This window comes from Galleria mellonella, unplaced genomic scaffold, assembly GCF_026898425.1.
Source record: "Galleria mellonella isolate WM207_F2 unplaced genomic scaffold, CSIRO_AGI_GalMel_v1 utg93, whole genome shotgun sequence".
NCBI lineage: Eukaryota > Metazoa > Arthropoda > Insecta > Lepidoptera > Pyralidae > Galleria > Galleria mellonella.
In genome coordinates, this window is record NW_026442176.1 from 3,695,822 (window position 1) to 3,719,081 (window position 23,260).

General features: G+C 33.4%; 1 protein-coding gene across 3 annotated transcripts in view; it reads right to left on the reverse strand.

Moving 5' to 3' along the window:
* LOC113516678 (leucine-rich repeat neuronal protein 1-like) overlaps positions 1–23,260 on the reverse strand; it is a 374,371-nt gene that overhangs the window by 66,399 nt on the left and 284,712 nt on the right. For all 3 annotated transcript variants that reach the window (XM_052902599.1, XM_052902597.1, XM_052902598.1), the window contains exon 5: positions 18,347–18,391. In XM_052902599.1, coding sequence (XP_052758559.1) covers positions 18,347–18,391 — 45 coding nt within the window. The remainder of the gene's footprint in view (positions 1–18,346; positions 18,392–23,260) is intronic.

Consider the following 23,260-nt stretch of genomic DNA (forward strand, 5'->3'; position numbering starts at 1 on the left):
TAAACAACAAAATAATATGTGCCAGATGTGAGAAGGCAAAAATGGGATTCAAAAAGTTTAGAAGGTGTTTTTGTTGGAATGGAGAGTCTGGAATAGACCAAAGGTTATAGGATATACATACCTACAAATATCTATGCACCCTATTTTAGAGAGCAAAAGTTACATTTTCGAATGCACGTAAGTAATACTTAAGTAGGTTATACATATTAAAAATCTTAACACGATATTAAGAACGGTTTTCCAAATTTCCCACAGCTTTGAATGTTATGTATAACGCGTTATAACGTTATAACTTAGCGTCGTTTTAACAGCTCAGCTGATTAATTTTGTACGCGTAGCGGTTTTGCTGTCGTAAAGATTGCGTTAACGTTTTAATTATAATTCTCATAAGGGATATGCGGTGTTTAACATATAAACGGAGATCAAAGGGATTGAGCGTAGAGTATTTCGGGTACTCCAGTTGATATGTTACTCCTTTTAGTCGATGCTGGTTGTTCGAAAGTTCTAATTATGAATATACGGAAAATGTATTCCATTAAAAAAAATTGTTGTTGTCACATTTCCATTTTTTTAAAGTAACCTGACAGGGGGGGGGGAAGGATTGTTAGTAATGCGGACTATCAGTCCCATTGCTAGCAATATACTCTCAACAGGTCGACCTCCACTTGGTTCCCACTGGAAACCGTCGTGCTGAATTCCAGATGTATTCATCACGATGGGCTAACTGACCTGCTTTTACATTCTCACCTATCATCCCTTACTCGTGCTCTGTCAGCGTATACCGTTAGCGCAGGCGGGGTTACCATTTCATTATCATCCAATAAAAACTAACCTGACAGGTGGCGAATAAACCGTCGTGTCTTGGATTAATTTAATAATTAGCAGATTGTTGTAGATTTTATCGGAAATTTTAAGTTAACAGACTAAGTTTTTAATGGAGAAAAAGAAAACAATCCGCAAATTATGGTAGTTTCCTCAGTTCGAGTAATGAATTATTAAACTTTCAAACATAAGCTTGCAACTCCAAACAATAGTCTGTTATAATAACGGTCGATATCTTGCTGGTCTTAATCTAATCGGGGCTAAAGCCACAAGCCACAAACTGTCTCAGGATGCTACCGGCAATCCTGCTGTGACCACAATTATTGCTCTGCCAAGGAAACTGCATGAGAACAGGGTACAGACTGTATAGAAGGAGCGTTGATAAGGTGGTTTCTGAGAAACTCTTCTAAAGTAGATTAGACATGATTACGAGCAGTAAGCTTGATGGGATATCGTAATTAATGCAATTCTGAAATTCTTTGAGTATTGACATACTTATATTATCGGTTTTAGGGTTCCGTACCTCTAAACGAAAAAAACGGAACCTTTATAGGATTCGTTTGTGCTTCGTTGTCCGTCCTCCGTCCTTCTGTCAAGACCCTTTTCCTTAGGAACGCGTAGACGTATCAAGTTGGAATTAATATCATGTACTCAGGTCTAAAATCTCTTAAAGCAGTGAAAAAAATCAAGCTTCTAAGTCGACGCAATCAAAAGATACGGCCGTTTATATACCATTTATATAGCTTATTTTAACATTCGCAAAGGGAATCAAAACCTATAGGTTACTTCCCATTGACCTAGAATCTTGAAAAATATCAAGAAGCAATGTCATGTAGCACGAGTAAAGGCAAAATCCGAAAACCGTAAATTTATAGTTATTTCCCAAAAAAGAAATTTAAATTTGATGATTTTGTATGGAACCTTCGTTATGCGAGTCTGACTCGCACTTGACTTGCTTTTTCTATCTTGTACTGCCGCTCTACGTATATGAGAATCTAAAATATTTTTTTGATATATATTGTGACTAATATTTAGACACATAGCGTCCAGTAATTAAATTTTATATTACGATTCCTAAACGAGCGAATTACGAAACTGTCAAACTTCCTTAGTTGGTAATTGTAATAAATAAATAACACGAATTTTCTTGCGTAGACATCAAAACAATTGTTTGCTTCAAAATATATGTTGGAATTACAACATGTTTTGTAAAATGTATGTATGTTGGTGAAGCCCATATAATTATGATAATGAGGTGTCACGAAAAAAAATTAATAATGATAAATTGTCATTATAAATTTAAAGTGTAAAAGTTTAAATAAATACTCCTGGAGTATCTACAAATTTATTTATATTAGAAAACACATAGTTTAATTTACACGTCATGTATAAATGAAAGAATGAAAATTTATTTTAATATGAATAATAATGCAATAAAAAAACTGAATATAAATGACGTTATATTCAGTATCTTTATTGCATCATCACAAAATATAATATATTCATATGGACTTTATTAAAATCTTATAATTATTTTGTGATACCCTGCAAGATAATGGCAATATAGGTAGAGGCACTAATAAAATTAATTATTATTCGCTGAAGTTTACAAGAATTACAAATGAAACAGAACTGTATTGAAAAAATAATTTTAATATAACTACAAGCTGTAAATGAATGATTCAATTTAATAAAGCTATAAATACATACATTGCGGAAGAATTCTCACCGTCAAAGCTCATACGTAAATATTTCCTGTTAATCCTCGCCAACCCATCACTTGATTCGTAGAGCGAGTCATCGACTGTGCCCTCATCGAATCAAAGTCGATTACGCCGTGTATTTATCGTGTTTTAACAGAAACAAAGATGAGACTAACGGAAAGGAGATTGATGTTGAAAGTAATTAGAACGTACGCAGACACGAGAGATATCGAATCGAGTGCACGGCTCGGCCGAGTCGAGAGCCCGCCTCGTATCGTCCACGATTGATTAATCGAACCGTTGTCGGCACAAGATCGGCAGTCGACTTAATTGAAAAGTCAACATCTCGATGTTCCGAGCGATCCATTACTCGATACGTGTGACTAATTTATTATATTTGTTTTCGATATGCTACAAGGATGTCTATTTAGAATGTTTGGTGCTTATACATTGTAATAATAGGTATCTATAACTTAAAGCACTATTCAACCGTATTACGCTTGGTGCGTAAAGAAAAATGTCTGGAACTTGTAAAAAGGTTATATCTGTCATTTATTCTTTTCATTACAACTAGTTTATGGCTTGAAGTAATGAAAAGAAGTAAATGAAACGGAAAACGAGACATTACAGAATTCATTACGTTACAATAAAAGATCATGCAAATTGAATCCCAGGCTAAAGTTAGTAATTATATATCAACCTCTAGGTACAGCAAATCAAGTCCAACAAGTGAATAAAATGTCCTCAAATATAAAATCTAAAATTGAATTCACATTCAAGTTATTTTTGGTGTACTCAATTGCTCAACGAGCTACAATTGTGAAAAATTCTACACTTTACGACGGCAATTAGCGGTTTTATAACGCCATTACATCCACACACCGTATACCTGAGCGTTAAGCGGTACAATACACAAGTGACCGCGCCGCCGCTATTTTGTGTGAATAATTCAAACAGAATTGCACGAAATGGCCGAAACATTCGTGGAACGGACTAGCGACGCATTGTTTTACATTAGGATAGATCATTTTATTAAAACAACATGTAATTTTGTCGTCATTATTATTATTTACGAGAGTCTTTGTGTTGGAATTAGTTTTCCTGTTTTATGCTGCATACTGCGTTTGCACACATGCAAGTTAAGCAATAAAGGGTTCTTTATGATGCACAAAACGGAACTCAGTTCCGTAGGCGATGTGGTGGCACTGTGAGAACAATACGTATATGACAGAACACTGTGGTATGTGGTAGTGACTGGCGACTCGTTCGCCAAATAACTTCGCTGTTCCCGTACAAATGCACTGGCCGTTTCCGGAGGAATACGGACGAGTGACACTATTTTAATACCGTTTGTTTGTGATGTACATAATTTAGTTGCAATAATGACGCGTTGCAACTTGTTATTTTGTTTTTTATTAGCGTTCATTTCTATGTGCCGAGCTAAGGTAATACTGGATAACATCAAAATAAGCACAGGTACTCAGTACGGAGCAACAAACGTGAAGAAGGCTATTAAAAAGTCATTTATATAGAATAAACCGCGCGCCGCAGCGTATCAAACGTCGTATTATTACGTCGAGTTTTATTATTATTTCATCATACGTAGATATCTTAAATTCATTTGGAACAATGATATCGCAATCGTAAAATACCTTATTATATTCTCACATGAGGTATTCAGAATATCATCACGTCATTGAATATTAGGGTCTCGAAAGGTAAGAATAGGAATAATTTTATTCAAATAAACTTAATTATAAGCATTTTTAGTAGTTCCTTTATGTATGATATTACCGCTCACGCGGAATGCAATTTCAGTTGGAAAAAATGAGCAAGAAATTCAACTGTTACATTTTTCAAACAAAAGTTAATTTACAATTATAAATTTGTGTCAAAACAGTACAAGTGTTATTTAAATTGTAAGTTAATTAATAAAATATATCAATTAACATTTAAAGCAAATATTTTACGAGGAAATTAAAAAAGAATCGGGGAACTATAAAGCATCGCCGTGGGAACTGTTAAACGACTGCAAACCCATAAATTTAGGTCTCGGCACTACGATAAAAAGGCTTATAAAACTTGCATTTATTATCGGCACCATCGGTTACGAGCGTCGAAATGTCGCAATATAAGGAACGCTGCGGTCATCCGCCGACAGAGGTCATTAGTTTGATATATTGCTGTGATAAAACACCTATTTGATGGCGTACGCGTTTGTCTATGGTTACGTCAACGCGTAAACAGCTTAGTGCACAACTTTTTTTTTTTTAATGAAAACGGCTCAGGCACTGCAGTTGTAGCGTTATTAAAAATATATATATCTACAATGTACTAATTATTTTTTATTCTCAAACTTTTCATATCAATTGGTTTAATTTTTAAAAGATAGTTTTAAAAGAACCGCGTGTTCAGTTTGTCTGTTTGTAAAAAGACACTTGATTTAACATGTATTATGGTTTATATTTGTTGAAAATATTTTTCATTGTTTTGATATGGTTTAAAAGTACATAATTTGTATTGGAATAATAAAATTATAGGCTTATAAATAGGTCTAGAGGTACACAATAAGTGCCACAGATGAAACTTAGATGAATTACGAGATAAGATAAGCGTCATCATTCTATAATGTTCTCTAACATGGATAACAAATAGATTTTATTCCACAAAAAAAAAAACACTAGCTACAGTCATAACCAGTTTAGATTTAAAAATTAAACTACTAAATCGATTTTGATAAATTTTTGGCGCCAATTTGAAATTATATCCTTTCAGATAAAAAATAATTTTCCAAAGCATATAAATGACGGACTTGTGAGGTAACAAATAAAAAAAAAACGCCGAAACGTTCTCATTTTTTGAAGTCGGTTGTATAAAAAAACAAACGTACATTGTAATTATCAATTCTTTAGTAACCTCAGCATTTAAATCTTATTGCTACAACATAATTTAACGTCAAACCGAAAAATGGTTAACGTAAATACGGAACCCTCGGTATGGAAGTTGCTGTCGCATTTGACAGTTATATATTTAATAATACGTTCTAAGTGGCAGGTGGTTACTGGTTAGAGCGAGGGTGAGAGATATTTTAATTCGGCACCGGCTCGTCCCGCGGCTTTACTTTTTATAATATTTGGTTTTAATTTATTTAAGTTTTGTATTCATTATAATATATTCATAAATAAATATTAATTAAATATCAGCTACGTTTGAGATTTTAGAGTTTTATTTTGCTTTTTCATTTTGAGATTATAAATAGAATATACTAGTTATATTTCGCGGTGTCGCCCGTAGTCATTTGGTGATATTATATAGCCTATTAAGTTATTATGATGTTATATATCTTCATTAAGAAAAGAGCTATGAAATACAGATAGAATTTTTCTAATCCTACTGATAGTTTTAGAGAATAGTGCATTAAAATACACAAACTCTGTCGTTTTCTTTATATTAGTATAGATAAATTATTTTCTATAATATATAAATTATATAAATCCATTATATAAACAAGATTATTGTGAAAGGAGTTCCATCTGTTTTGCTTAGTACTGCTACTAGATGGCGTTGTCTTTATTAAGGAGCAAAGTACAAGAAAAAAGAAATTTCAACAATATGAATATCTTATCCTTACTAATAATTTAAATATAATAATGAGTTTTACTGTTTGTTTGGTATTTTATAACGCTTTAACGGCATAACCAATTACTATGAAATATGGTATATACCGTACTACTCGTATATGGGAAGGTTACAAAATGTAACCTTCCCAGGTTACATTTTATCCCGACCGGTAAAAATATCCCGGTTACGTGAAAGAAGGCACGCGTAAAATCTAGTATTTTTTAATCGATAAAATAAAGTTCTATGAAGAAGTCAAAAAAAAAATAATAATAAAGAGAAAAAACCGAATTACAATCGGATAGTTCAAATTAACATATGACATGACATGACATGGTCTATCTACACTCTGATATTATGCATTATTAAATTATTCATGCCAATACAATTTTATTCAATGAGTTTGTTCACAGATCGTATCGACGCCCCGTCGAAAAGTCGGTATTACGCCGACATGTCGTTGGTCATTAAAAAAATACCCTAAAGATAGCATCTGTAACAAACTTGCATATAATCCTAAATGTGAAAGTGAGTTTGTTATCATATTTTGCTTTTATAATACAGGGGGCAAACGAGCATACGGCTGACCTGATGGAAAGTCGCATACAGATATGAACAGTACCGTAGGCATAACAAAATGATGAAATGTGTATGCGTGATATTCTTGTCTACCTATTACGAACTCATTTGCGATAATAACCAGATTTTTTATACCACAAAGGTGGAAAACAAGCGTCTGATGGTAAACGGTCACGGTAGCTTATGGACGCCTGCAACACTAGCGGTGTCACGAGCGCGTTGCTGTACATTCTTAACCTTATATCTTTGGTAGAGAAAGGAATGGTTAGTAATGGAGATTAACAATCCCACTGTTAGCAATATACCCTATTAGATTACCCTCCACGCGGTTCCCCCTGGACACCATCGTGATTGATTTATTGCTGAATTCGTCACGATAGCTCAACTGAACTGATTCATCATCATCTATCAACCCTCACTGGTACCCCGCCAGTGTATACTGATAACGCAGGCGGGGTAACCATTCCATTATTATCCATTGAAAAAACCTTAAATTTTTTTGAAGAAGCCCATATCAAAATTAAGAAAGCTTGCCTGGAAGAGATTGCTCGGTCTTATTGCTAATAAGACCGCCTTTTGTACTACACTATACTTATTGAAAAATTTTCAATAAGTTCTGTAATATTGGTGTAATAAAGTGACAAACAAATAAATAAATAAGAATGTTGATGCTACCAATGTGCAAGTTACATAACTTGTACAGTGAAACTTGCATTTTACATTGGCGTTAGTTGCTAATGCAATTCTGCTCTTTCCATTATATCTACACTAATATTATGTTATAAAGAGGAAAGATTTTTATTTTTGTGTGTATGTATGTTTGTAATGAATAAACTCAAAAACTACTTTACCGATTTCAAAAATTCTTTCACCATTAGAAAGCTACATTCAACCTGAGGAACATAAGGTATATTTATTGCTAGAAAAGATTAGGGATCCTTACTAAAACTTTAGTAACGTAACTCAAGGTGTAAAAAAAATGCTATAAAATATCTTTCGTCGCGTGCGCTGCGGAAACTATTGGTGATAGAACAAAAGTATGTTCTACAATATCGAAAAAAATATCAATAACTACAAAAACTTCTCGATGCTATATGTCCAACTATTATCGTTATGCCACAATAACCACTTTTTAAATTTTGTAAAAGTGTCCACCCGTGCGAAGTCGGGACGGGCTGCTAGTTTTGTATATAAAAACAAACATACCGTCATAGGTACATAAATAATACAAGTTACATAGATACACCCTTCGCGTGTCGAAATAGGCCGGGTATAACTCAACAATTTTATTTGGGATGTCAAAAAAAAAAGAGCTTTCTGCCGTAGTCACGCGATGCAAGTGTTTCGAATTAAATGAGACCTATTTAATTCTGACTGTGTGTTGAATTGCTAGGGGAAATTGTGGGTATATTTAGTGATTATAGAAAAAAAATTGCTATCAAAGTTTAGATAGATACACTTTATTGTTTTCTTTAAAAGATTACAATGGTAAACAGTTTTTTTTTAATCAATGTAGAATAACAAACAAGCTGACGGCCCACCTGATGGAAAGTGGTAACCGTAGCTTATAGACATGGGCAGTAGACTAGAGACTCGTTATAGATACAAACAATTACAAGAAATAATCACAATGAGAAAACAATGGGCGGCCTTATTGCTAAGAACGATCTCTTTCAGGGAACCTTTGGACGGAGAGGAGCAATTATAAAGTGTTTGATCGGAGGCACGATGAAAATCATTTCTAAATATGAAGATATAATTATGTAATATATAATATTATACATATATACATACATACATACGTGCACATAAACACCTAAAGATTACAGTTTAGATATAGACAATACTAATTTTAATTTGCGACTACCTTCACTTAATCCACATATATGCGAATAGACTTTGTGTCATAAAAAAACAAACTCCAATATTAAAACCATTTATTTTGATTTAAAGGTTTCTATGGGATCTAAAATAAAATCTAAATCGGTTTGTAAATAACGGAATTTTGAAATAATAAACGAATTAAAAAACCACCTCCTTTTTCTGAAGTCGGTGGAAAATAAGAAAAACCAGAGATAACAAACAAAAAAAATTAGTAGCATTCACTGTAGGTACGTAGTAATTCTCACAAATATTATAAATATGAAAATGAGTTTGTTTGTTTGTTCTTTGATGTCTTAATGGCTCGACTAATCGGCGTGAAATTTCGTATACGAGTATATTTGGGATGGAGAAAGATATAATACTTTTTTAAACCGGCCAAGCAACTTCTCTCGGTCACGAGACGAATTCACGGGTAAAGCAAGTACTTAAAATTATAAATTAAAATATCATGTCTGTTGGTCAGGGAATGCAAAGTTGCCTGTGATATATTTTGTAATTGATAATTATTACACAGTTACAATTACTGTCGCTAGATGGCGATGAATAAATTTGAAACTCGACGTGGTTTCGTATAGCGAGTACGAAATAGTAAGATATGAGATATTATTAGTCAACATTACCGTGCCGATATCAATTTTTGTCATCCGACTGACTGTTTGTTTAGTCGGATATAGAGAGGGTGGTACCCAAATTTATTTCGTTTATTAATATTTGTCTGTTTTTTTAGGCTAGAATCTAGCAATAAAGTAGTAGACCAAAACAGTATAGGGTAGATCCTTTTGTGTAATACACACAAAAAGATTTATCCTATTCTGTTTTTTTTTTAATTAAATTTTTAATTACTAATTTTTTAATTAAACTACTAAATTTAAATTAATTTTTGTATTCGAATGATTTTAACTTACACTACTATACTTAACAATACTAAAATACCCTAAATATACACTATCTAAATACTAACACAAAATACTAGATATAAATTGTCTGAAATATATAACACAAAATATTATTGGCATCCCTAAAATCTAAAATTAATATTTAATCACATCGCTATCCGTTAGAGTCGAAATAAACATATAGCGTTCCGTTTATTAAATACGTTTAGTAAAACCACAAAACGTCATAACATTACAATTATGCACACAATTATTTTGAGGGTAAAAGCACTGATAATAAGCCGGGTTCGTTATTCACATGCCGCGCCACCGCGCGTTCAGGGTTGCCATGTAACCGCAAATGCATAAAGTACGTATTTTGGTAATTAATTTTTATATTTAGCGATAAAAGATATTTTTATGAATTATTATAATTTAAAATCATATTTGGGCATCTATGTTCAATTCTCTTTGTTTATTCTACTATTGGACGCGAATTGGTGTAAAGTTAGATAGACAAAAATAGGTATCAATTTTAAACCCTGTTACACACAATAGGACTTGTTTTGTATAACCTACTTATATACATATACTGGTCTATCAATATTACAACCTAAGTGTGAAAGGCCTATTTAAACTCGGCGGGTTATACAAAGCAAATCCTATTAAGATTGTATCATTATTGGAAATGTAATTTAATTAATTATAATATATAATGTATACATGTGTAACACGTTTTTGTGGGGGGGGGATAGTTAGTAATAGCAACTACCAGCCCCATTGTCTAGGAATATACTCTGTCAAGTCAACCATTTGATAGTTTCTAGCTGAATTTCAGGTGTATTCATCACAATAGGTAAATTATTTTGTCTTTTCATTCTCACACATCATCCCTTACTCATGCCTCGTCAGCATATACCGTTGACGTACGCAGGGTTACCATTCCATTTTTGTGACTTTGTCACGTGATTAAACTGTTAATTCGTTTAAAAAATAAAAGTTAATTTGTCTTAACTGATTTTATATTTAAATAAAAAAATAGTTAATAAATTTGGAAAAAAAAGGAGTTCAAAGCCAATACTTACTTAAAAAGTTATTTTTTTGACAATATTGTTTATAATTATTAGTTAATCTGAAATCCCGCTATGCCCAGCCCTATGTATCTAACAGCCCCGCCTGCAATTAGTACGTCACGTCAATCGCTCGCGTGCGTTACGAGATTCGATATAATAAGAGCGAGGCACGACATTTGAAAATTGCACCCCGCCCTACGGTGACGAGGAATTTTAATAATGCTTATGAACGGCCGCGCGGAACAGGTAAACAAACGTAGTTCTAACGCGATCCCATTAATTCCCAGAGAACACTTAGGATTCTCGTATTTTACTCTACAAATAAAATGTCCCATATAATATCTATTATTACTATTCATTTTTGCCGTGTGGTCCCGGCATAGAATAGGCCACCCCTTCTTTTACCGTGGGTGTCGGAAGAATCGACTAAGGGAGGGCGAGAGATGGGCAGCAGCGTCCCTCTTAAAATATCTGTAAAGCCTAACTACGGTTGCTAATCCGCCTGCAAAGCGTGGCAACTACTGGCAAAACCCCCCAAGGGGGAGGCTTATATTCAGCAGTGGGCAGTTGGAGTTAGAGGAGATCTTTATTTAGCAATGGAACGTAACAGATTATTATTACTTTATTGACTAAATTTGACAAAAGAAAAAATACAACGAATTAAGAACTACTCCTTTTTGATGTCGGTTGAATATAAATATTCCTTGGTTTTATTTTACTTGTAATAAAAAAAATATAATATGATATTTCATTTATGATGTTCATTTCCCGTTTGAATATTATTTTTTTCTTAATTTGTATTTCAAATTACGAATGTAGTATTCCGAGTGCGAGAGAGTTATTATTCATAGTGGAAATACGTTATTTAATTTACAATACGCGGCAGTATGTAGCAAAATAAATGGATAACAGTGTTCAGAGGTCCGACGTTATACTTATAATTAGATTTGCTTTTGTGAAATTCAACAAACAAACGTTTTAATGGGACGAGAGGCACGAAATACGTTCCAACATGTAACTAAAAGGTACGAACCTGCAACTGCACGGTTATTATAAAGTACTGTTGGTATACGGGCTAAGATAAATAGCAGTATTTTATCCTTGCCACGCGATGTAATAAATGACGGCTTATGCACTGCTTCAATGAAGGAAATTAAGAAAACGCGAGCGCGTACTATGGAAACTTTACATTAACTTTGGAAATGTTCTCAACAATATTTTTCATATAAATCCTCGAAAACAAACATCGAATTGCTTGCTCGGAGGTGTAATTCCCACAAATGAACTATGTAGAGCGATCTGCGGGAGGTGCAATAACTTGATTTGTGAATAAATGGTTTGGAAGTTGATCGGTGTACGTACCCTATTTTACTGTGCAAGCATTAGAAATGTTCAAACTGTAGTAAACGTTTTCCATTGCCGCGTTAGCTAAGCCAAAAAGTTTACAAGTTAAATCGAATGCTGCAATAGAAGACGAATAAATCGGTACGCTCAGTGCAGTTCTGATATTTCCGTATAACTTGGTATAAGGAACTTTTTTGTTTCGAACGCGACCTTTGAATACGCGATTTTCGCTCCGATTCCACTTTTGTACGTCGGGTGGCAAATGAAAAATGGCGGTTAACTGTCAAAATGGTTATTGATGAGCGTGTCAAAATACTTTTAGTACCAAATGTAGGAATAACAAACGCGTAACGTGAAAATCTGTGTTTTTTACTTCTCAGATTTATCTGGCTGTAATAACAATATAATTATATTGGACTAGCTTTTTGCTCGCTACTGTGTAGGTACGCGTGGATTTTAGATGTAGAAAATCAGAGAAATAAGCAATCTAGATGGTGTATCAAGATAAAATATACACAAGTCTTTAAGTTAGACCTTCAGGAACCGCATTCAATTTCGTGCAGTATTTACGTGATGCCTGAACAAACAAACAGACAGACAAAGTTTTTTTTTAATTATTGTTTTGTGTTCTACTGCTATAATTAAGATCCCTCATAATATTTTTTTTCTTAAATATCTTTCATATACAGACATCAATTAGTTACAATTCTATTATATTAGTAAAATTATACCATTATTAAATTAATTTTCTGTTCATAAAAGGCTTTAATGTTCACTATTAACTCCTACCTTATTATTAAGTCCCTAAAGCTTTCCGTCTAAGTAAATAACCGTACATTGATTTGCATATAAATTATCTAGATTATACTGATTTATTATGCCACGTCTAGCTTTTTCCATTGAAAATGAAATTATCGACTACGTGAATGTATTTCCACAATCAAAGGAATCCTTGGAGAATTTTAAAATGTAAGGACGATAGTCAATTGACCAAACCTATCGACCGAGGTCCTTGTATAGATAGAGTAGCAACGCGAATTGCTAATCTTATAAAGTTTCAATCTGCGCTCCCTCCTTCGACAATTAATAGGATGGATTCTGTTTACTACGAGTGCCGAGTCAGTGCCGAGTACTGCCGAGTACGGCCGAGTGGTACCGAATTCTTGTGTAGTGCCATCGAAGGCGCAGATAAGTGGCACTAAGTTTGGCTCGCGGTCCGTGCTGTGGTTAGACTCTAATAGCTTCAATTTATTTGTAAATCGCTTCAGTTCTGTTGCTAATAGAGTAAGATCACTAAATCTGTTATTATAGTTTAAATATTATATTCGAAAAACCAGAAAGTTTTATTTCTATACTATTTAAGGGGAAAATATTATTCAATATAGTAAAATGCTTTATTTCAAATCCCTTGAGATCCATTATTCGTTTTTATTTATTTAAACTTTAAATCATGTTGCGGCAGAGATTTTTAAAGTGCATACCTATTAATTATTAGTGCATATTGCACATCTGTTTTTTGGAATAAGTTCTTACTTATTTTACATACTCGTATGTGTTCAAAATTAACCTTTTTACGTACAATGACAATTGTAGATTTTTATAAAAAAGAAAATTGTTTTACAATTAATATAAATAATAAATAATACCTGTATACAACAAGAACCAGCACATTTTTACAAACAGTATGTAAGAATTGACTCATTTATTTTTAATACACTTAAAAAAAGAAGCAGGTTATCAATTCGGTTGTATCTATTTTATGTTTTTTATCTCATGACTATGTCAGTAGTAAACCGATTTGGCAAACATCTATTTTTATTTAAAAGGATAAAAAAATATTTTTCATACTTACTTTATTAGTTCCAAAGAAATTTTATCTAAAGCGGTTAATTAGTTTAGTTTTTAAAACAAAATAACTGGTTTTGCCACAATTGAAGTCAGTTTTTTGTAAAACACAATCTTATTATATTTTCTATTTTTGTATGCTAAATTATCGAAATATTTTCTATAGAAAGTGTCACTTATAAGACGTAACGACTCGACGGAACGAAGGTCGACGTAATATTTTTTTTTATACAGGCTAAGATTAATCATGACATAGATCAAAATTAAATTAAATAATTAATTTATACTCTGTTAGTACAGAAAATTCAATTTTTTTTTTTAAAAAAAAAAAAACAAATTCAGTTTCACTGGTTCAACATTCCACTAAAGCGATGCTAATTATTTCAATTTCATGTAGCATATAAAATTTTAAAATCAATAAGTATATCAGACTTACAAATAGTATAAAGTAAATAATAAATAAACAGATGTTGTAGATAGTAACTGAACGCTATAAAGTATGAACTTCAACGTTTACCGTTAAAAGTTTGCGAACACATCCATCAGTGGAAGGAAAAGGGCAACTCGTTCAGTTATTAACAGATTTCATTTGGAAACTTTAGCTTCGGCATCCGACAAGTTGTGTAACAATCCTACTTCAGTTTCCGACTCTTGTAACAATCTAAGCACGTTTTAATTCACAAGTTTTCGGGCTTGATGACTGCACCCTCCAGATGCAGGGGGCGGCGGGAGTATTTCAGGGCCGGGGTGTGGAGACGAATCGTGACGGGAATCGCGAGTGGGACAATAAAAACCTTAGGAGGTGCGGCACTTCTTTCAGGAAATTAGCTGTCACATTAGGTACCTATTACCGCTCGACTCTATTCTGGCGCTGATTAACAGGTAAGGAATTTTCGAACGTACGTATTCTGGACGCACGTTTGGCTAATTGTGACGTTCTTATAAACGTTTACGTTTGTATCTTTATTGGAATGTTCTGCTAATGGCGATTCTGATTGTATGTATTTACTGCCCTATGGTGGTTAGAAACGCTTGGTCGGCTCGGGTGGCACTTGAGTTATACAGGTTTAACTATATACGAGTATTATAGGTTTATGAAATCCCGCTAATATTTAATACAGAGTGTAGTTTATAAGCAAGCTGAAGTGGCAATGGATTGAGCACATCTTTAAGAACCGATAATCCATGGGGAAGAAAGTTTCTAGAGTGACGACTAGAAGGAACAACGACTTGTAAGGAGTCAATGCACTTGGCTCGGGACTGTTCCTTATGACAGTTTATAGGGGTAGCCTATATCCAGCAGTGGATAGTTAACAGTTGATGTGATCACGATGATAGTTTATAAGCGACAGGAATTAATACGATCATTTAGGTAAAATATAATTATTTACCTAAAGAAATTATGAAATATGTAAATTTTCTTTTCGTTTAAATTTTGTACACTCTGTGGGTAGAATGCAGCATGTACTTTTATTATTTCTATATTGTAACATTATAATAATCCGTATTTCTTACAAATAAAATATTTTATTTGATTGATTTAAATAACCTAGGGTAGTATAGCGTAGCGGTATAGTTTACTTAAATAATCATGTGAATTCATGTCTCCTAAATGTCTCCTAAAAATCATACAAATTTTCTTGTAAGTATATTTACATAAAAAATACAGTTATTACCCTACGTAAGAGTGACGCAATAAGCAATTCCTACGAAAAAGGCGAATTGTTAACTTTCTGTTAACTTAATAAGGTCTATAATTCAATGTTGTAATTAAACGAAATTGCAAAAAATATACCTCGTCATTACCCGGTCCCAAGTAAATTAAGTTTACGCGGGTTAATTATGAGTAATAACTTGTTTCTAGCAGTAATACTTCAATATTCCGTTTACCCGCTTGCTGCCCTAAAATTTTATTTTTATGCTAGCTTATAGTTGAAACTAAACCTCTTCAATAAGATTGCTTTACGGAAAACTTCAGGCAACGTTTTCGAACGAGGATAAAGTAACAGCTGCATTTTTAATTAAGGAATTGTTTTTCCAAATTTAAAAACAGGCAGTAAATATATGTAATAATTATTATCCTTTTAAGAGAACATTCTAGTGATACTGAAGGTTTTTCCCAAAAATATATAAAAAAAAAATTGAGTCTCCTATACTAACTTCATTTCATGAAATAATATTTTCACTCAATATTTTACTCTTTAATGCAATGTGTGTTGACAGAACACTTCTTCAATATAAAAGTGCATTTTGTTTAAAAAAAAATTAAAAACATGGCGGGCACCGTTTAAAGCAAGCTACATTGAGAGCTGTGGACGTCCAGACATAAAAAGACTCTGCAATTAAAACCGCTGACACTTAATTATATTTCAACGTCGAATAAATCTGCATGTCTGATGATATATTATGGTAAAAGCCATCGAATTACTCCAAGTTTCAACTAGTTATATCGCCAGTTTATAGCGCGGTTATGGGGGAAAAGAGGTTACGCCACATGGCTATAAATTAAAGCACGACGTCTTATGATTAAACTGCGGTATTAAAGTGGCACCAATTACTTCTGAGTTTGACTTGTTTGAACTGTATTATTCTGTCGGAGTATTGGCAAATATATTACGTGATTAAGTGGAATGAAAATTAGAAATAAAATACATATAGGTATTATATTTATTTATTATTTTATAAGTAAGCGTCACAAAATAAGAATTCCATTTTTTGACACCATTGCCCTCAAACACTTTCTGTTTTTACCAGCTTATGGTCCACCATTATCTAAAATTCCATACGGCATTAAGCTCGCCGTTTGTATAAATTTTATTGTGCAATAAAGAATAAATAAATAAATAATATTCATAGTTTTAGGAGTAGAATCACGTTATAAAAATTTGCGATCCTATTGCAAACGATATGTAGACTTTGGAAAGGCAAAATCTATTAAGCGCTTTTCGGTGAATTTTATAGGGGAGCAAAAAAGACAATAGAACAAGCAATATGCGTTATAATTAGGCATATTTATATATTGAGTTTATCTAGACATTGATAACGTAAAAAAGGTCATCACCCATTTTGATATCGTCCATATCAGTCGGATATCTATATTGATTTCGATCGAGTTCTTTATTTCAATATTGAATAACTGATATTATATTGTATATCCGTTTTTGCATCAATACATATATTGGAAATTCCTAGTTATAATAGGTAGTAGTAATCTGGTACGTTAAAATAGTAAATATCATATATTTGTATTTTTTTAATATTTTATATGAATACAAAATAACAATAACTTGTTGATTACAAACCAAGGACTGTAATTGGCCATTTTGCGACTTGGCCAAATCTTCGCCGACTTTGTATCAGGCGGACAGTATGTTGGACTGACGTTCAATATATAAAAAATACCCATTTATTTTGATACTAGCTTTTCCCACAACTTTGTTCAAATGGTCGAGATATGTTGAATGGCCAGGATAAATGAGTTAGCACTTTTCTTAGCAAACAAACTCATTTTCACATTTATCCTTATCCTCTGTCCCATTCGTGTTTCAACCGTGAAGCAGTTGTGTTTGCATGGCTGTGTTTCGGTTTGAAGGGTGGGATATGGCGTGAATTTACTGGGTACAGAGGAATAACACCTGAGTCCTCAGAAATGGCAACGCATGGGGGGTATCATGGGCGAAACAGTATACTCTGTTATGTCCATGGTACTGCTCGTGTCTATAGGCGACGGTTACCACTTTCCATCAAGTGGGCCGACAGCTTGTTTGCCATTCTAAGTTGTATAAAAAAAAATATATTAGTAAGGATTTCATAAGAGTCAAACTTTTCATTGTACTGAATATAAATTACAATTAGAGATTTTCTCTTTGTACTTGAATTAGAAAGTAATTGATGAGTCGATATTGTGGCACTAACAAAAATGGAATCTGTGATATTATTATATTATTCAAATTAGAAGTTAAAAGTTAAATATGTCTGGAAAGTTCTAGTTAAAATCAAAGTGATATTTGGGTCATGGATAAATTAAATTAAACTTTATCAATAAATATGTATTACGAAGTGTAATCTTTTAAAGTGTAATTTAAATAAAATTTCTTTTTTTTTTTAAGTAATCATTGTTATTAAAAATCCAACTGGAAACGTTCGTATTATTTATTACAAAATTGAAATTAGTACTAATTGCATAAAAGACATTTTTTACTTTTCTTATGGAATTTTTTAGTTTAATATATCTCGAAATTCAAGATTATAGATATACTTGTATTTGACAAGAAATATAAAAATTAATTAATAAATAATTAATTTAAATTATAATTTAGTATTTAAAAAAATATTTGTAATTTTACTTAAAAAAATACATAAGTATAAGAGCCCAGTATTTATGAATTAAAAAAAGAAATCGTATATACTTTTACTAACAAATAACATATTAAGCCTTGTATGACAAAAAAATTTGATATGAATCATTAAATAGGCTCTTGCCACATATAAATATATCACTATTTTGTTTAGTAGTATTAGTCAGTAGTCTGATTGACTGATTTATTATTGCATCAGTAGTAGTATATCAGTATTTAGCTGGAGGACATCTTGAGGTACTCACCGTGAATATTCTATGACTGCGGCTATAACTAGATGTCATTGTGTCCTGTGAACAAAGAAATAGAGACTTTATTATTTAGCATTTATGACTTATTTACGTGTGACGACGAAGTGACAATACAATGTGTCACTTAGGTATTTTAATTTAAAATATAGCGCAAGAGGTGACACAAAGATGGATGGAAAATCCTACTATTACTAATACTAATATATATTTATTTCCCTCACAAAATAACAACATAATAGAATTTACAGCTATATAGGTTACAATTTAAAAACTATCTTTGTGAGAGACTGGAGTCGGTACTAGGATAACCCGTCTTACAGATCACAAGGCTCCCAAATTCAAGGACATCTATTTCACTTGATTTGTAAAGGTAAGAGTAATCCAAAAGGTATATAGCTATCTCTCATGTAGAGAGATATAACAGAGAGATTTTAATAATTTCTTCAGGATGATGACGATGATACCATTTGATTGATGTACCAGTGTGTTATCCAAATAATTATAATAGAATTTTATTTTACTGATAATATGGAAACTTTTTTAAAAGAACGTCAAAATATGAAAATTTTTTTTATCCTCTTCCCGATGCATTTTCCAGTAGTCAAATAAATATGGGGGATTCTTAATATTTTTTTTTTTTACAAAGCATATTTCTTTAGAAAGGAATGATATTAAAAAGAATCATCACTGATTCTTCTCTTTCTATTTTGATAATACAAATATTATTAGTATTAGTGAAATCATTAGCATTGTTAACCAATCATTTCAATTTTACCCTATAGCTCCTATCATTATCAAATCAGCCATTACCCGGCCTCGTAGCGCGTATAGGTCCACAATAATGTTACCACCAAATTCTTTCGATTTTGCCTCACCTTTGTAATATCTATATTTGCACAATTAACAATTTAATTGTATAAATGACCATTACAAAAACAACGGCAATATATAATAACTGGAGGCACTGACTGTAAGCTGGTCGCCAACATCCAACTTCCTCAATATATCAAAACGCAACGAACAACTATAATTATAGGGTCAGGAAGTGGCTTCCACAAAATTCTAACTACCGGCTTTCCGAAAGGTTCACTCGTTACGTACAACTGCCCGTTAGGGAATTTCTGGATTTTAAAGGCCCTTTTTGGTATGATAACGTTGTTATTTATACGGGAGCGGAATTAAATGGTAGGTAAGTATTGGAGATATTTATGGCGAATTACATAGGTATGATTTTATGATGAAATTCTATTCAGAAGGCGTTGTTATTCCTCATTGCTAATGTTTTTGTGTAACTTTATCACAAACTAGTCATCCGGCCCAGCTTTGCTTAGGTAGATAGAATTTTCGAAAATAATATGTATATAGCACTAATAATGTAGCCATTCTATATGTGAATTTTTTTTAAAATGAGTTATGTAGCTTTTGAGTTTAATGAAACAAACCAAAACAAATAATACATTTCTATAAAAATAAAAAATAGATAAGTTTCGAAAAAATATTATATATTAAAATATTTCCTATGTACAGATAGTATTTTTTTTATAGTAGAATTTCAATACAGAACGTTAAAACACAAAAGAATTTCATCTGTAGGAAACTTATTCAGTATTAACGAGTTTATTGTGTGTTTGACAGCGTTCACAGAGATGGCTGCGGACGCGTGCCCTTTACAAATCGACTTTACGCATGATTTGCTCTTGTCTGTACCACATTCTCAATCGTCGGAGTTTGACGCTTAATTTGTGGAAATTATTCTATACACAACATTGTTTAGTTCAAAATTAAATTCTAGAAGACTCTATTTCACTTTATTAGTTTCGGAATGAAATCTTCCAGCTTTGTTTGAGCGTATTAAGACTGAAAGTATCTTTAGTTTATTTTAAGACACGGTTCATCTGTGTGCAAAATTTCAATTAAACCCATTCAGCCGTTTAAGCCGTAATAAATATAAACTTTTACAATAATAATATTATCAAAAAGATAGTACAATTGAGAAAGTTATTAAGTTTGATAGTAAATCAAAATTTATTCAATTAAAATTTGTTACGACCAAGTTCATGATGATATATTTTAGAATGTGGTGCTTATATGTACGACATGATCTTGAAGTGTTTTTTTTAATGGGGAAAACGGAATAGTGACGCCACTTGCGCTATCGGTATACGCTGGCGGGGAATCAGCGAGAGATGTTAAGTAAAGGTGAATGAAAGTATAGTAAGTCAGCCTATCGTAACGAATTCAACAAGAATTAATCACGATGATTTTAAAGGGGTATCGTGTGAAGGATGACTTGACAGCATATTGTTAGCGATGAGGCATCCAGAAGGAGTCGCCTACATACATTCAAAATCCAAGTATACGAAGTTGCGGGTTGATACTAGTATTGGATATAACTGTAGAAGATGGAAAGTCGAGGATGGATTGATTTTGGAAGTAAACTTCCAAAATCTAAGCGTAAGAAGTTCCAGGCAGAAGTTAGTAACAGATATAACTGTAGAAGAGGAGAGAGTTGAAGTCTTTGCTTACAAAATAACAGATACAAGTGTAGAAAACGAGAAAGCCGAGGTTACTATCAAAATTCCCGCGTACGATGTTGCACGCAGAATCTCGTAACAGATAAGTGTAGAAGACGGGAGAGCTGACGCTATTTGCAGTAAATAAGGATATCGGTTTAGCGTCATTATCCCGGCGGGCCGCGATACAGCGGGCCTCGTAAACGCGCCTCGAGTTAATGAGTTATACTCGCCCTGGCCTGTTGTGTTACACTGCGGCTTTCTTAGAAACCGATTTATTGCGCCAGCCACTTCGGTCTAGCGCGGCGATACATCTACTTTGAATTATTTAGGTGCTATGAGCAGAGCGTTATTATTCCTAGTAACACTGCCATAATTTGCTATAAGTATCGCAGTTAGCTATTGCTGGGAAGATATTTCTTTTCGAATTCAGTTTGTTTTTCAATAGTCGTATTATGTACGTGGTAAGTGCCATTTTGCAGTGAAGTGTATTCAAATTCTGTTTTTTTTTTTTTTTTTTTTATTACGCTGCTCTCTGCTAAGCTTAATTTAGACATTGAGGGAATATTTTTTGTAGTCATTAAAAACAATTATTTTCAATCACTCGATGTGTTCACTTTCAGCAGACTTCTGCTATAGTAGCTGTGAATTTTAATTATTGACTTTATTACGTACCAATGTATTTTTAATATACAGTTACTAATTTGTAACCAATAATTATCAAATAAACCGTATTTCATCTGAGAAAGATGTTAAGAGTATTCCGAAATATCGTATATGTATGGGAAGTTATGAAAACGAATGATGTAAGAGATATGTAAGAATACTGAGCTTTGGGACTCGGCTTTCTTTTTTTTTTTATACAACTTAGAATGGCAAACAAGCTGACGGCCCACTTGATGGAAAGTGGTAACCGTCGCCTATAGACACGAGCAGTACCATGGACATAACAGAGTATACTGTTTCGCCTATGATACCCCCCATGCGTTGCCATTCCTGAGGACTTAGGTGTTATTTCTCTGTACTCTGTAAATTCACGCCATATCCCACCCTTCAAACCGAAATACAGCTATGCAAACACAACTGCGTTACGGTAGAAACACGAATGGGACAGAGATACCCAAGCAAACGACTTTTGTACAAAGTCTCTCTCTTATTTATTCTTTATTGACCACATTACAAAAAAGAATGTCTGGTACAAAAGGCGGACTTAATACTATACCATATAGCATTCTCTTCCAGTCAACCTTTCTTACTTTTCTCTTTCCTGAAGGAATTTCAACATTCGATGCAGATTAATAAAATATACTTATTATTATTATATTAACACTTTTTAACAAGTTATTTACATTTTACCGCAGAAGGGTGGTTAAAATACATTTTGCGTTTTTCTAAACACATTTCGTTGGGACATATACCTACTAGTTTATACCGTGCGTGGTTAAATAGAAGGCGTTTGACGTTGTCCCCTCTAGACTTGGGACAAAGGAGGGACGTCCGAGATGGTTTCTAATTACGACACAGACCGTTATGCAAATCGTGGGTCGAGGCGGCGAGGTCTTTGTCTCTAATAAACATGCGCGGCTCTTGCGGTCACACCGCCAAATTGCTCGCCTTCCATTCGCTCGACGAGCAATAAAACCACTTGGACTGTAGTGGCCTCTCTGCACAATTACTGCTCTTTGAATGCATCTGCATTTTTGAAACGAGACCGAGTGTCAATGACGTGGAAGTATTTTCGAACAGTTTACTTTTAAATTTCGAACCTGAAAGTGGATTATATTATGCCAGTATTTATGTTGACTTAAAAGCTCTCGGTCCGGACGGGCACGAGTCAACCTACCTATTTAGTTGGTGGATGCGTTCCGGCAAATTGAACGGCGGCATGGTCTTAGGAAATCGCCAGGTCGTGCCGTGACTTCGCCCGTTTAGAAACTGGGCTAAAAGCGTCGCTTAGCCGCCTCCATTTGGCGGGTAATTTTTCACAGAATGCTGTCTCGCGGGCCGGTAGCGGACAGGCTGTCGATTTAACGAGTTTGTAGCTGTATACAGTTTTAAAAGTAAATTCGAATTTTTTCGACGAATTTTCTACTTTTATCTGTACTTCGCGTTTGTGTGACTAAATTTAAAAGCGACAGAATTGCAACTACAAACACTCAGTTGGAAAAATATACATTTTTCACACGGATTGCAATATTTCCGTTTGTGTTCCGAACAATCGATGTGCCTTTTGCTCTTCTATACGGACGGCACAAAGGATTCGCCTAAGCGACACGGCGGTGGCGGGTTATTCGCGCGTATATAGGAATCGTTGCATTTCGTTGCGCGTTTGCAAGGGAAGTCGTTACCGGTGTCGTGATCGCGAGCAAAAAGTATAAACAGCTCCATCTACCTT